At 48.6% G+C, this 10,667-nt stretch overlaps 1 protein-coding gene across 1 annotated transcript; it reads right to left on the reverse strand.

Moving 5' to 3' along the window:
• Positions 1-1,442: 1,442 nt before the first annotated feature.
• LOC137315178 (probable G-protein coupled receptor 139) lies at positions 1,443-3,339 on the reverse strand. Its single transcript, XM_067980058.1, has 2 exons — positions 3,300-3,339; positions 1,443-2,341 (listed from the first exon to the last, which is right to left on the reverse strand). The coding sequence occupies exons 1-2, from the start codon at positions 3,337-3,339 to the stop codon at positions 1,443-1,445; spliced, it is 939 nt and encodes a 312-aa protein (XP_067836159.1).
• Between the last annotated feature and the right edge of the window lie 7,328 nt (positions 3,340-10,667).

Here is a 10,667-nt window from a genome sequence, read left to right on the forward strand (position 1 = left end):
GAACTGTCACACGTTTGGATCCCCAAACAACCATCATCAGGTGTGGTTGTATGTATTGCCTGTTAAGTGTATGTTTACGAGGTGTGACATGAGAACATAAGAATATCAGAAGTAGGAGCAGGAGTAGGTCATATGGCCTGTCCCAATCCTGCTCCGCAATTCAATTAGGTCCTGGCTGATCTTCGACCTCAACTCCACTTTCCCAACATATCCCCATATCCCTTGATTCCCTTAGTGTCCAAGATCTATCTATCTAAGCCTCGAATATACTCAACGACTGGGCATCCGTACCCCTATGGAAGTAGATAATTCCAAAGATTCACAACCCTCTGAGTGAAGAAATGTTTCTTCATTTTGACCCTGAATGGCAGACCCGTTATCTTGAATCTATGTCCCCTAGTTCTAAACTCTTCAGCCAGGGGAAACGGCCTCTAAGCATTTACCCTGGCAAGCTCTATAAGAATGTTATACATTTCAATGAGATAACCTCTCATTCTTCCAAATTCCTGAGAGTATAGGCCATTTCTATTCAATCTCTCCTCAAAGGACAACCCTCCCTTCCCAGGAATCAATCTGCTGAACCTTCGTGTCACCCCCTCCAAGCAAATGTATCCGTCCTTAGGTTAGCAGACCTAAACTGTACACAGTAGTCCAAGTGAGGTCTCACCAGAACCCGATAAAATTGAAGCAAGACTTCATTGCTCTTATACTCCAACCACGTTGCAATACAGGCTAACATATTATTTGCCTTCCTAATTGCTTGCTGTACCTACATGTTAACTTTCTGTGATTCGTGCACAAGGACACTCAAATCCCTCTGATTACCCACATTTCTCAGTCTCTCAACTTTTAAAAAAATATTCTGTTTTTCTATTCTTCGTACCAAAGTGGATAATTTGACATTTCACCAGATTTTACTGCACCTTCCACCTTCTTGCCCCATCTTATCCTGTCCATATCTCTTCCCAGCCTTTTTGCATCCGCCTCACAGCTTACTTAACCACCTAGCTTTGTATTGTCAGCAAACATGGATACATTACACTCGATCCCTTCATCAAATTCATTGATATATATTGTAAACAGCAGAAGCCCAAGCACCGATAAAAGTTACAGTCTGCCAACCAGAAAATGACCCGTTTATTCCTACTCTCTGTTTTCTGTCCATTAACCAAATCCCTATCCATGCGAATATATTACCTCAAATCCATGAGTCCTTATCTTGTGTACAACCTCTTCTGTGGCTCCTTACTGAATGCGTTTTGAAAATCAAAACATACTCCATCCATTGTATGTGTAATAATTCAGTGAATCCTTTCATGTCACATTGAATGTGATAATGTTCACATGTTTAATGTTTGAATGTTGTGGAACCCTTAATGTTGAAGAACCTTATTGAAAACCTTTTGCGAACAGGACTGTTGGAAAGATTTCAGATCTTCATATCATTGAATGAATTTAACAATTATATCAAAGGGATACTTCACCGCATTCTTCAACTGCTCTCTGAATTTCGTCTGGGTCACAGCATAAATACAGGTGTTCGTGCAGCAGCTCAGGAACTGGAACATGAATCCCAGTTCTTGTATAAATTCATGTAAAGATACTGAATAAAAGCCCAAAAAATGCATTCGGTTCCATATAGAATACACCATGAAAAATCCCCATAACAGTATGAAATTCCCCGAGATAACAAACAGTAAAATAATGGATTTCCTTGTGCTCTTCATCTCTGGGTCACTTGGACTCTCCCAACCGCTGTGAACACGAAGTCTCCTGCGTGCTTTGCTGACCACAAAAATGCGTCGGACGGTTAAAGCATTGAGCAGCAGAATAAGAACAAATGGGACCCCCGGGGTTAGAATATAATGAAGGGTTTCAACAACAGCCCAAATCCGTGAAGCCATAACACTGGGTGTGACAGCACAGAACCAGGGTTCATTGCCAAGCACGTAGCCACTCGTGTCCATAAAGTACCAGAACGTGTCCTTTAAACAGCTCAGCACAGTCACAGTTCCGAGAACCACAGCCGCCGTTTTCTCGGTGCAATACTTAATTTTCAGCTTCTGGCAACAAATGGCAACAAATCGATCAAAGGTAAAATTGACGGTGAACCAGACAGAACAGTCTGTAGCTGCATAAAGCAGGACGGCGTGGATATTACACACGGGGATGGACCGCACGAATTGAAACTGGGACCAATAAGCAATTGGAATCTGCCTCAATATAAGATCGGTGATAATGACCAGTAGATCCGCCGCTGCCATGGCCACCAGGTAGCGAGTGACACATTTGGAGAGACCGCACTTTCCCCGAGATAGGATCACAATCGTCACTAAGTTAACTGAATGAAAAAGAAGAAATAAACGCAAGAAGGAATCATTAAGTGTGAGGAACAGTGTGATTGGGTTGGCAATTAAATGTCCAGCTGTGTTCCTCCATTCAGTGATAGAATCTGATCATTGGGTCAGTGAGAAGCTCCTTCTCCTCACTCTACAGGTGATGGGGGTTTCCTCTGATCATTGGGTCAGTAAAAAGCTCCTTCTCCTCACTATATATGTGATGAGGGTTTTCCTCTGATCATTGGGTCAATGAGAAGCTCCTTCTCCTCACTCGACAGGTGATGGGGGTTTTTCGTCTTCTTTCACTGGACCGGGGCCATTGGTGGGAACGAAGGGGGCTCGTGTTGTTATCTCAAAACTGTGATTAAAAATAAATCCTTTGAAAGATAACTGAATATACATTTCATTAGAACATAAATTACATCGCCCCACCATCAATAAGCAGAGAGTTACACAGAGCGGGGGGGGGGGGTGAGAGAGGGAAACAGCTGACTGGAAACCAAATTAACAGTGAAAAATGTCAAAACTTTCTGAGTAAACTATGGTCTGTCTGTCAGGACTGGTCTCTGCAATTCGACAGAATTTACTCGACTGTGGAAATGAAAATAAGTCAGGTGAACACAAACACCACGTGACCAGTGTTCCACCCGTGTTCAGTGCAGCCAGCAGATTGCACGCTGTTCTGTTCAAAGATTCATCAGTAACATTGCTCGTGGTGGGGACTAAACGGACAATTAATAAAACCGGATCATACAGAGCTGATAGGGAGGATTGAGAATCTATTATTCATTAAACTGAGACCTGTGAATGGCCGACTGTGTACCAATCGCATCAAGGGATCACGGTGGATTCTCAAACACACAATAGGAATACATGAATTAAAAATAACAGCCGGATAAAATCACGAGAATAATACAGTTAACACGTTTACAGAATAAATAGTTAGAGAGAATGAGTTACCAGGAACACCAATAGCAGCGAGAATGGGATAGTAAATCATCTCTATATCCCTAAGTGCGAATAGAACCTTCATATCTGCTCCTCAATCGCGACAACTAATTTTGTTGTTAATCAATGATTCTTGTTTGTGATAGAAACAGTGCTCCAATTTATACTGTGAGGTTGCATATTGAAGGCAACCCTGATTCATAAGGGAGGGAATCCCTCCGCAGAGACAAGCTGGGGCCATTGAGAGCTCCATTGATCACACTCCTTGAACAAATAGATTTTGTTTGCTCATTTCAGCCCAACCTTTTTTTCTGCTTTTCTTTCTGCTGACCAAAAAACTGAAACCACCAATAACTCCGAATCTATTTTTTAGGAAATATTGGGATGGCGACAAACCGTGAAACAGAAATTTGTCCAGCACTGATGTGACGGAAGAGTCTGATATCATCTTACCATTTCAAAGAGGTTTTAATCCACGTTCTAGTGATGAAGTGTACCCACAAACAAGGGGATTTATTGATTTAAGTTACCAAGGGCGTTGTTTTTTTCACAGAGATCTCTCCTGCTAATCTCTCCTCCTTATTCACTCACGATGCGTCTGTTGATAAAGTAGAAATCAGTGTTCGGGTATTGCAGTATGAACACATAACCAGTTCGTCACACACTCCTCAGTCACTATTATAATTCTGCTGTGACAAAATGTATTAATAAATGTTTGCACCACACACTTCACATGCAGAGCAAAGCTCCACACTCTCATGTTAAGCATTTGTAAGTCAGGCATATGCTAACTGAATTTGAGTATAAGACTCGCTCGATACTGTCCCATTCTGTGCACCCAGTTCAGGGACAGAAGACATTGAGTGCGAAATAAAGCGCCCTTTTGAAAGTATGAGGCGCTGGAAACTTCCCAATATGTTTGGATACGAGGATCACTGGAAATTCTGTGGGACAGTCTGCTGGCCTCACGAGCCCTGTTCATGGCCGATCAGGTTTTAATGTTACAGACAGGGCTTTCCGGGTGCATGTCTGTGTATGTGTGTTGGGGGGTGTAGGGGTGTAGGGTGTCGTGGTGTGAGGGGAGGTGGGTTGGGTTGTGGTGGGAGTGGTGGTGAGTGGGGATGTTGTTGGGGGTGGAGGTGTTGGTGGGAGGGAGTGATGGTGGGTGGGGTGGTTGGGGGTGATGGTGGGTGGGGGTGATGTTTGGAGGGGTGGTTTGGGGTGTTGGTGGGTGGGGAAGTTGGTTGGGGTGGGGGTAATGGTGGGACGTTGGTTGGGGTTGATGTTGGGGGTGGGAGCGTTGGTGGGGGTGGGAATGTTGGTGGGTGTGTGTGATGGTGGGAGCGGTGGTTGAGGGTTATGGTGGGAGGGCGTGATAGTGGTTGGGGTAATAGTGGGAGGTTGGTTGCGGGTGATGGTGGGAGTGTGCGATGGTCGGAGAGTGTGATGGTGGGAGGGTAGTTGGGGATGATGGTGAGAGGGAGTGATGTTGGGAGCGTTGTTTGGGGGTGATGGTGAGAGGGAGTGATGGTGGGAGGTGTGGTTTTGGGTGATGGTGGGAGGGGGTGATGGTGGGAGGTGTAGTTGGGGGTGATGGTGAGAGGGAGTGATGGTTGGAGGTGTGGTTTGGGGTGATGGTGAGAGGGAGTGATGGTGGGAGGTGTGGTTTTGGGTGATGGTGAGAGGGAGTGATGGTGGGAGGTGTGGTTTTGGGTGATGGTGAGAGGGAGTGATGGTGGGAGGTGTGGTTTGGGGTGATGGTGAGAGGGAGTGATGGTGGGAGGTGTGGTTTTGGGTGATGGTGAGAGGGAGTGATGGTGGGAGGTGTGGTTTGGGGTGATGGTGGGAGGGGGTGATGGTGGGTGGTGTGGTTGGGGGTGACGGTGGGAGGGTGTGATGGTGGGTGGTGTGGTTGGGGGTGACGGTGGGAGGGTGTGATGGTGGGAGAGGTGGTTGGGGGTGATGGTGGGAGGGTATGATGGTTGGAGGGGTGTTTGGGGGTGATGGTGGGAGGGGATGATGGTGGGGTGGGGGTGATGTTGGGCGGGGTATTTGGGCTTGATGGTGATTGGGGGTGATTGTTGGAGGGGATGATGGTGGGGGTGGGGCTGTTGATGGGAGGGAGTGATATAGTGAGGGGTGGTTGGGGTTTGTGCTGGTTGGAGGTGTTGGTGGGAGGGGTGGCTGGGGTTTGTGGTGATTGGAGGTGATGGTGTGAGGGGTAGTTTGGGTTGATGGTGGGAGGGGATGATGGTGGGTGTGGTGGTGTTGATGGGAGGGGTGGTTGGGGTTGGTGTTCGTTGGAGGTGATGGTGTGAGGGGTGGTTGGAGGTGATGGTGTGAGGGGTGGTTGGAGGTGATGGTGTGAGGGGTGGTTGGAGGTGATGGTGTGAGGGGTGGTTGGAGGTGATGGTGTGAGGGGTGGTTGGAGGTGATGGTGTGAGGGGTGGTTGGAGGTGATGGTGTGAGGGGTGGTTGGAGGTGATGGTGTGAGGGGTGGTTGGAGGTGTTGGTGTGAGGGTTGGTTGGAGGTGCTGGTGGGGGGGTGGTTGGAGGTGCTGGTGGGGGGGGTGGTTGGAGGTGATGGTGTGAGGGGTGGTTGGAGGTGATGGTGTGAGGGGTGGTTGGAGGTGATGGTGTGAGGGGTGGTTGGAGGTGATGGTGTGAGGGGTGGTTGGAGGTGATGGTGTGAGGGGTGGTTGGAGGTGATGGTGTGAGGGGTGGTTGGAGGTGATGGTGTGAGGGGTGGTTGGAGGTGATGGTGTGAGGGGTGGTTGGAGGTGATGGTGTGAGCGGTGGTTGGAGGTGATGGTGTGAGGGGTGGTTGGAGGTGATGGTGTGAGGGGTGGTTGGAGGTGATGGTGTGAGGGGTGGTTGGAGGTGATGGTGTGAGGGGTGGTTGGAGGTGATGGTGTGAGGGGTGGTTGGAGGTGATGGTGTGAGGGGTGGTTGGAGGTGATGGTGTGAGGGGTGGTTGGAGGTGATGGTGGGAGGGGTGGTTGGAGGTGATGGTGTGAGGGGTGGTTGGAGGTGATGGTGTGAGGGGTGGTTGGAGGTGATGGTGTGAGGGGTGGTTGGAGGTGATGGTGTGAGGGGTGGTTGGAGGTGATGGTGTGAGGGGTGGTTGGAGGTGATGGTGTGAGGGGTGGTTGGAGGTGATGGTGTGAGGGGTGGTTGGAGGTGATGGTGTGAGGGGTGGTTGGAGGTGATGGTGTGAGGGGTGGTTGGAGGTGATGGTGGGAGGGGTGGTTGGAGGTGATGGTGGGAGGGGTGGTTGGAGGTGATGGTGGGAGGGGTGGTTGGAGGTGATGGTGTGAGGGGTGGTTGGAGGTGATGGTGGGAGGTGTGGTTGGAGGTGATGGTGGGAGGGGTGGTTGGAGGTGATGGTGTGAGGGGTGGTTGGAGGTGATGGTGGGAGGTGTGGTTGGAGGTGATGGTGTGAGGTGTGGTTGGAGGTGATGGTGTGAGGGGTGGTTGGAGGTGATGGTGTGAGGGGTGGTTGGAGGTGATGGTGGGAGGGGTGGTTGGAGGTGATGGTGGGAGGGGTGGTTGGAGGTGATGGTGGGAGGGGTGGTTGGAGGTGATGGTGTGAGGGGTGGTTGGAGGTGATGGTGTGAGGGGTGGTTGGAGGTGATGGTGGGAGGGGTGGTTGGAGGTGATGGTGGGAGGGGTGGTTGGAGGTGATGGTGGGAGGGGTGGTTGGAGGTGATGGTGTGAGGGGTGGTTGGAGGTGTTGGTGTGAGGGGTGGTTGGAGGTGATGGTGTGAGGGGTGGTTGGAGGTGATGGTGGGAGGGGTGGTTGGAGGTGATGGTGTGAGGGGTGGTTGGAGGTGATGGTGTGAGGGGTGGTTGGAGGTGATGGTGTGAGGGGTGGTTGGAGGTGATGGTGTGAGGGGTGGTTGGAGGTGATGGTGTGAGGGGTGGTTGGAGGTGATGGTGTGAGGGGTGGTTGGAGGTGATGGTGGGAGGGGTGGTTGGGGGTGATGGTGTGAGTGGTGGTTGGAGGTGATGGTGTGAGGGGTGGTTCGAGGTGATGGTGTGAGGGGTGGTTGGAGGTGATGGTGTGAGCGATGGTTGGAGGTGATGGTGTGAGGGGTGGTTGGAGGTGATGGTGTGAGGGGTGGTTGGAGGTGATGGTGTGAGGGGTGGTTGGAGGTGATGGTGTGAGGGGTGGTTGGAGGTGATGGTGTGAGGGGTGGTTGGAGGTGATGGTGTGAGGGGTGGTTGGAGGTGATGGTGTGAGGGGTGGTTGGAGGTGATGGTGTGAGGGGTGGTTGGAGGTGATGGTGTGAGGGGTGGTTGGAGGTGATGGTGTGAGGGATGGTTGGAGGTGATGGTGTGAGGGGTGGTTGGAGGTGATGGTGTGAGGGGTGGTTGGAGGTGATGGTGTGAGGGGTGGTTGGAGGTGATGGTGGGAGGGGTGGTTGGAGGTGATGGTGTGAGGGGTGGTTGGAGGTGATGGTGTGAGTGGTGGTTGGAGGTGATGGTGTGAGGGGTGGTTGGAGGTGATGGTGTGAGGGGTGGTTGGAGGTGTTGGTGTGAGGGGTGGTTGGAGGTGATGGTGTGAGGGGTGGTTGGAGGTGATGGTGGGAGGGGTGGTTGGAGGTGATGGTGTGAGGGGTGGTTGGAGGTGATGGTGTGAGGGGTGGTTGGAGGTGATGGTGTGAGGGGTGGTTGGAGGTGATGGTGTGAGGGGTGGTTGGAGGTGATGGTGTGAGGGGTGGTTGGAGGTGATGGTGTGAGGGGTGGTTGGAGGTGATGGTGTGAGGGGTGGTTGGAGGTGATGGTGTGAGGTGTGGTTGGCCACGATGTTGATCATGACACACGCTCTTTAACAGGGTCATGATGCTAATGGTGAGACTCTCTCTCTAAACAGGTTCATGATACTGCTGGTGAGTCTCGCTGTTCAAACAGGGCAATGATGCTGATGGTGAGACGATCTTTAAACAGGGTCATGATGTTGACGGTGAGCCTCTCCTTAAACAGGGTAATGATGTTGCTGATGAGATTCTCTCTTCAAACAGTGTCATGATTCTGGTGGTGAGATTTTCTCTTTAAATGTGGTCATGATGTTGATGGTGTGACTCGCTCTTCAAAGCGAGCCATGATGCTCATAATGAGACTCTCTCTTTAATCAAGGCCATGCTGTTGCTGCTGAGACTCTTTCTTTAAAAAGGGTCGGGATGCTGATGGTGAGACTCTCTCCTTAAATATGGTCATGTTTCTGGTGGTGAGACTCTGTTTAAACATGGTCATGATTCTGGTGGTGAGATTCTCACTTCAAACAGAGTCATGATGCTCACGGTGATACTTTCTATAAAGAGGTTCATATGCTGATGGTGAGACTGTCTTTAAACAGGGTCATGATGCTAATGGTGAGACTGTCTCTGAACAGGGTCAGGATGTTGATGGTGAGACTCTCTTTAAACACGGGCATGATGCTAATGATGAGACTCTCCTGAAACTGGATCATGATGCTGATGGTGAGGCTGTCTATTAAGAGGGTCATGATGCTGATTGTGAGACTCTCAAAAAACAGGGTCATGATGTTGATGGTGAGACACGTTATTTAAACAGTATCATGATTCTGGTGGTGAGACTCTCTCTCTAAAAAGGGTCATGATGCTGATGGTCAGACTCGCTCTTTAAAAAGAATCACGGTGCTAATGGTTTGACTCTCTCTTTATACCTAGCCATAATGTTGATGGTGAGTCTCGCTCTTTAAACAGGGCCACGATGTTGACGGTGAAACTCTCTTTAAACACGGTCATGATTCTGGTTGTGAGATTGTCTTTTTCAAAAGGGGCATGATGCTGATGGTGAGACTCGCTCTTTACACCTGGCCATGATGTTGATGGTGGGACATGGTCTTTTAACAGGATAATGCTGCTGATGGTTAGACTCTCTATAAAGAGTGTCGTGATGCTGATAGTGATACTCTATATAAACAGGGTTATGATGCTAATTGTGAGACCCTCTTTAAACAGGACTATGATGCTCATGGTGAGACAATCTCTTTAATCCTGATAGTAAGATTTTCTCTTTTAACAGGGTCATGATGCTTATTGTGAACATAGGAACATAGGAACATCGGAACAGGAGTCGGCCATTCAGTCCCTCGAGGCCGCTCCGCCATTTGATAAAATCATGGATGATCTGTGATCTCACTCCATATACCTGCCTTTGGTCCATATCCTTTAATGCCTTTGGTTGGCAAAAAGCTATCTATCTCAGATTTAAAATTAGCAATTGAGCTAGCACCAATTGCCGTTAACAGAAGAGAATTCCAAACTTCTACCACCCTTTTTGTGTAGAAGTGTTTCCAAATCTCACTCCTGAGAGATCTGGCTCCAATTTTTAGACTGTGCCCCCCTTGTCCTAGAATCGCCAAACACCGGAAATAATTTGTCTCTTTCCACCCTTTTTGTTCCCCTTAATATCTTATAAACGTCGATCAGATCACCCCGTTACCTTCCAAACTCTAAAGAATACAACCCCAATTTGTGTAATCTCTCCTCGTAACTTAACCCTTGACGTCAAGGGATCATTCCAGTAAACCTACGCTGCACTTCCTCCAAGGCCAACATGTCCTTCCCAAGGTGCGGTGCCCAGAACTGCTCACAGTACTCCAGGTGCGGTCTAACCAAGGTTTTGGATAGCTGCAGCATAACTTCTGCTCCCTTGAATTTTAGTCCTCGAGATATAAAGGCCAGCATTCCATTCGCCTTATTGATTATTTTCTGCACCTGTTCATGACACTTCAATGACCTTTTTACCTGAACCCTTAAGCTCCTTTGGACATCCACTGTTTTTAAATTTTTAACATTCAGAAAGTAACCTGTTCTATACTATTTTGTTCCAATGTGGATGAACTCACATTTGCTTACATTGAATTCCATTTGCCACAGTTTTGCCCATTCACCTAATCTATCAATACCCATTGTAATTTTATGTTTTCATCTACACTGCTTTCAATGCCACCAATCTTTGTGTAATCAGCAAATATAGATATGAGACTTTCTATGCTTTCATCCAAGTCGTTAATAAATATTGTGAATAATTGAGGCCCCCTGCCTCAATTACTGATCCCTGCCGGACTAAACTCGTCACATCCTGCCAATCTGATTACCTACCCATTATCCCTGCTCTCTGTCGTCTTTCGCTCAGCCAACTTCCGAACCAAGTCCGTACTTTTCCCTCGATTCCATGGGCTTCTATCTTAGCTAACAGTCTCTTATGTGGGACTTTATCAAATGACGTCTGGAAGTCCATATAAATAACATCCATTGACATTTCCCTAACCACGACTTCAGTCACCTCTTCAAAAAAAAAAACAGTCAGGTATGTCAGGCACGACCTACCTTTCACAAATCCATACTG

The sequence above is a fragment of the Heptranchias perlo genome, unplaced genomic scaffold, assembly GCF_035084215.1.
Source record: "Heptranchias perlo isolate sHepPer1 unplaced genomic scaffold, sHepPer1.hap1 HAP1_SCAFFOLD_54, whole genome shotgun sequence".
Taxonomy (NCBI): Eukaryota; Metazoa; Chordata; class Chondrichthyes; order Hexanchiformes; family Hexanchidae; genus Heptranchias; species Heptranchias perlo.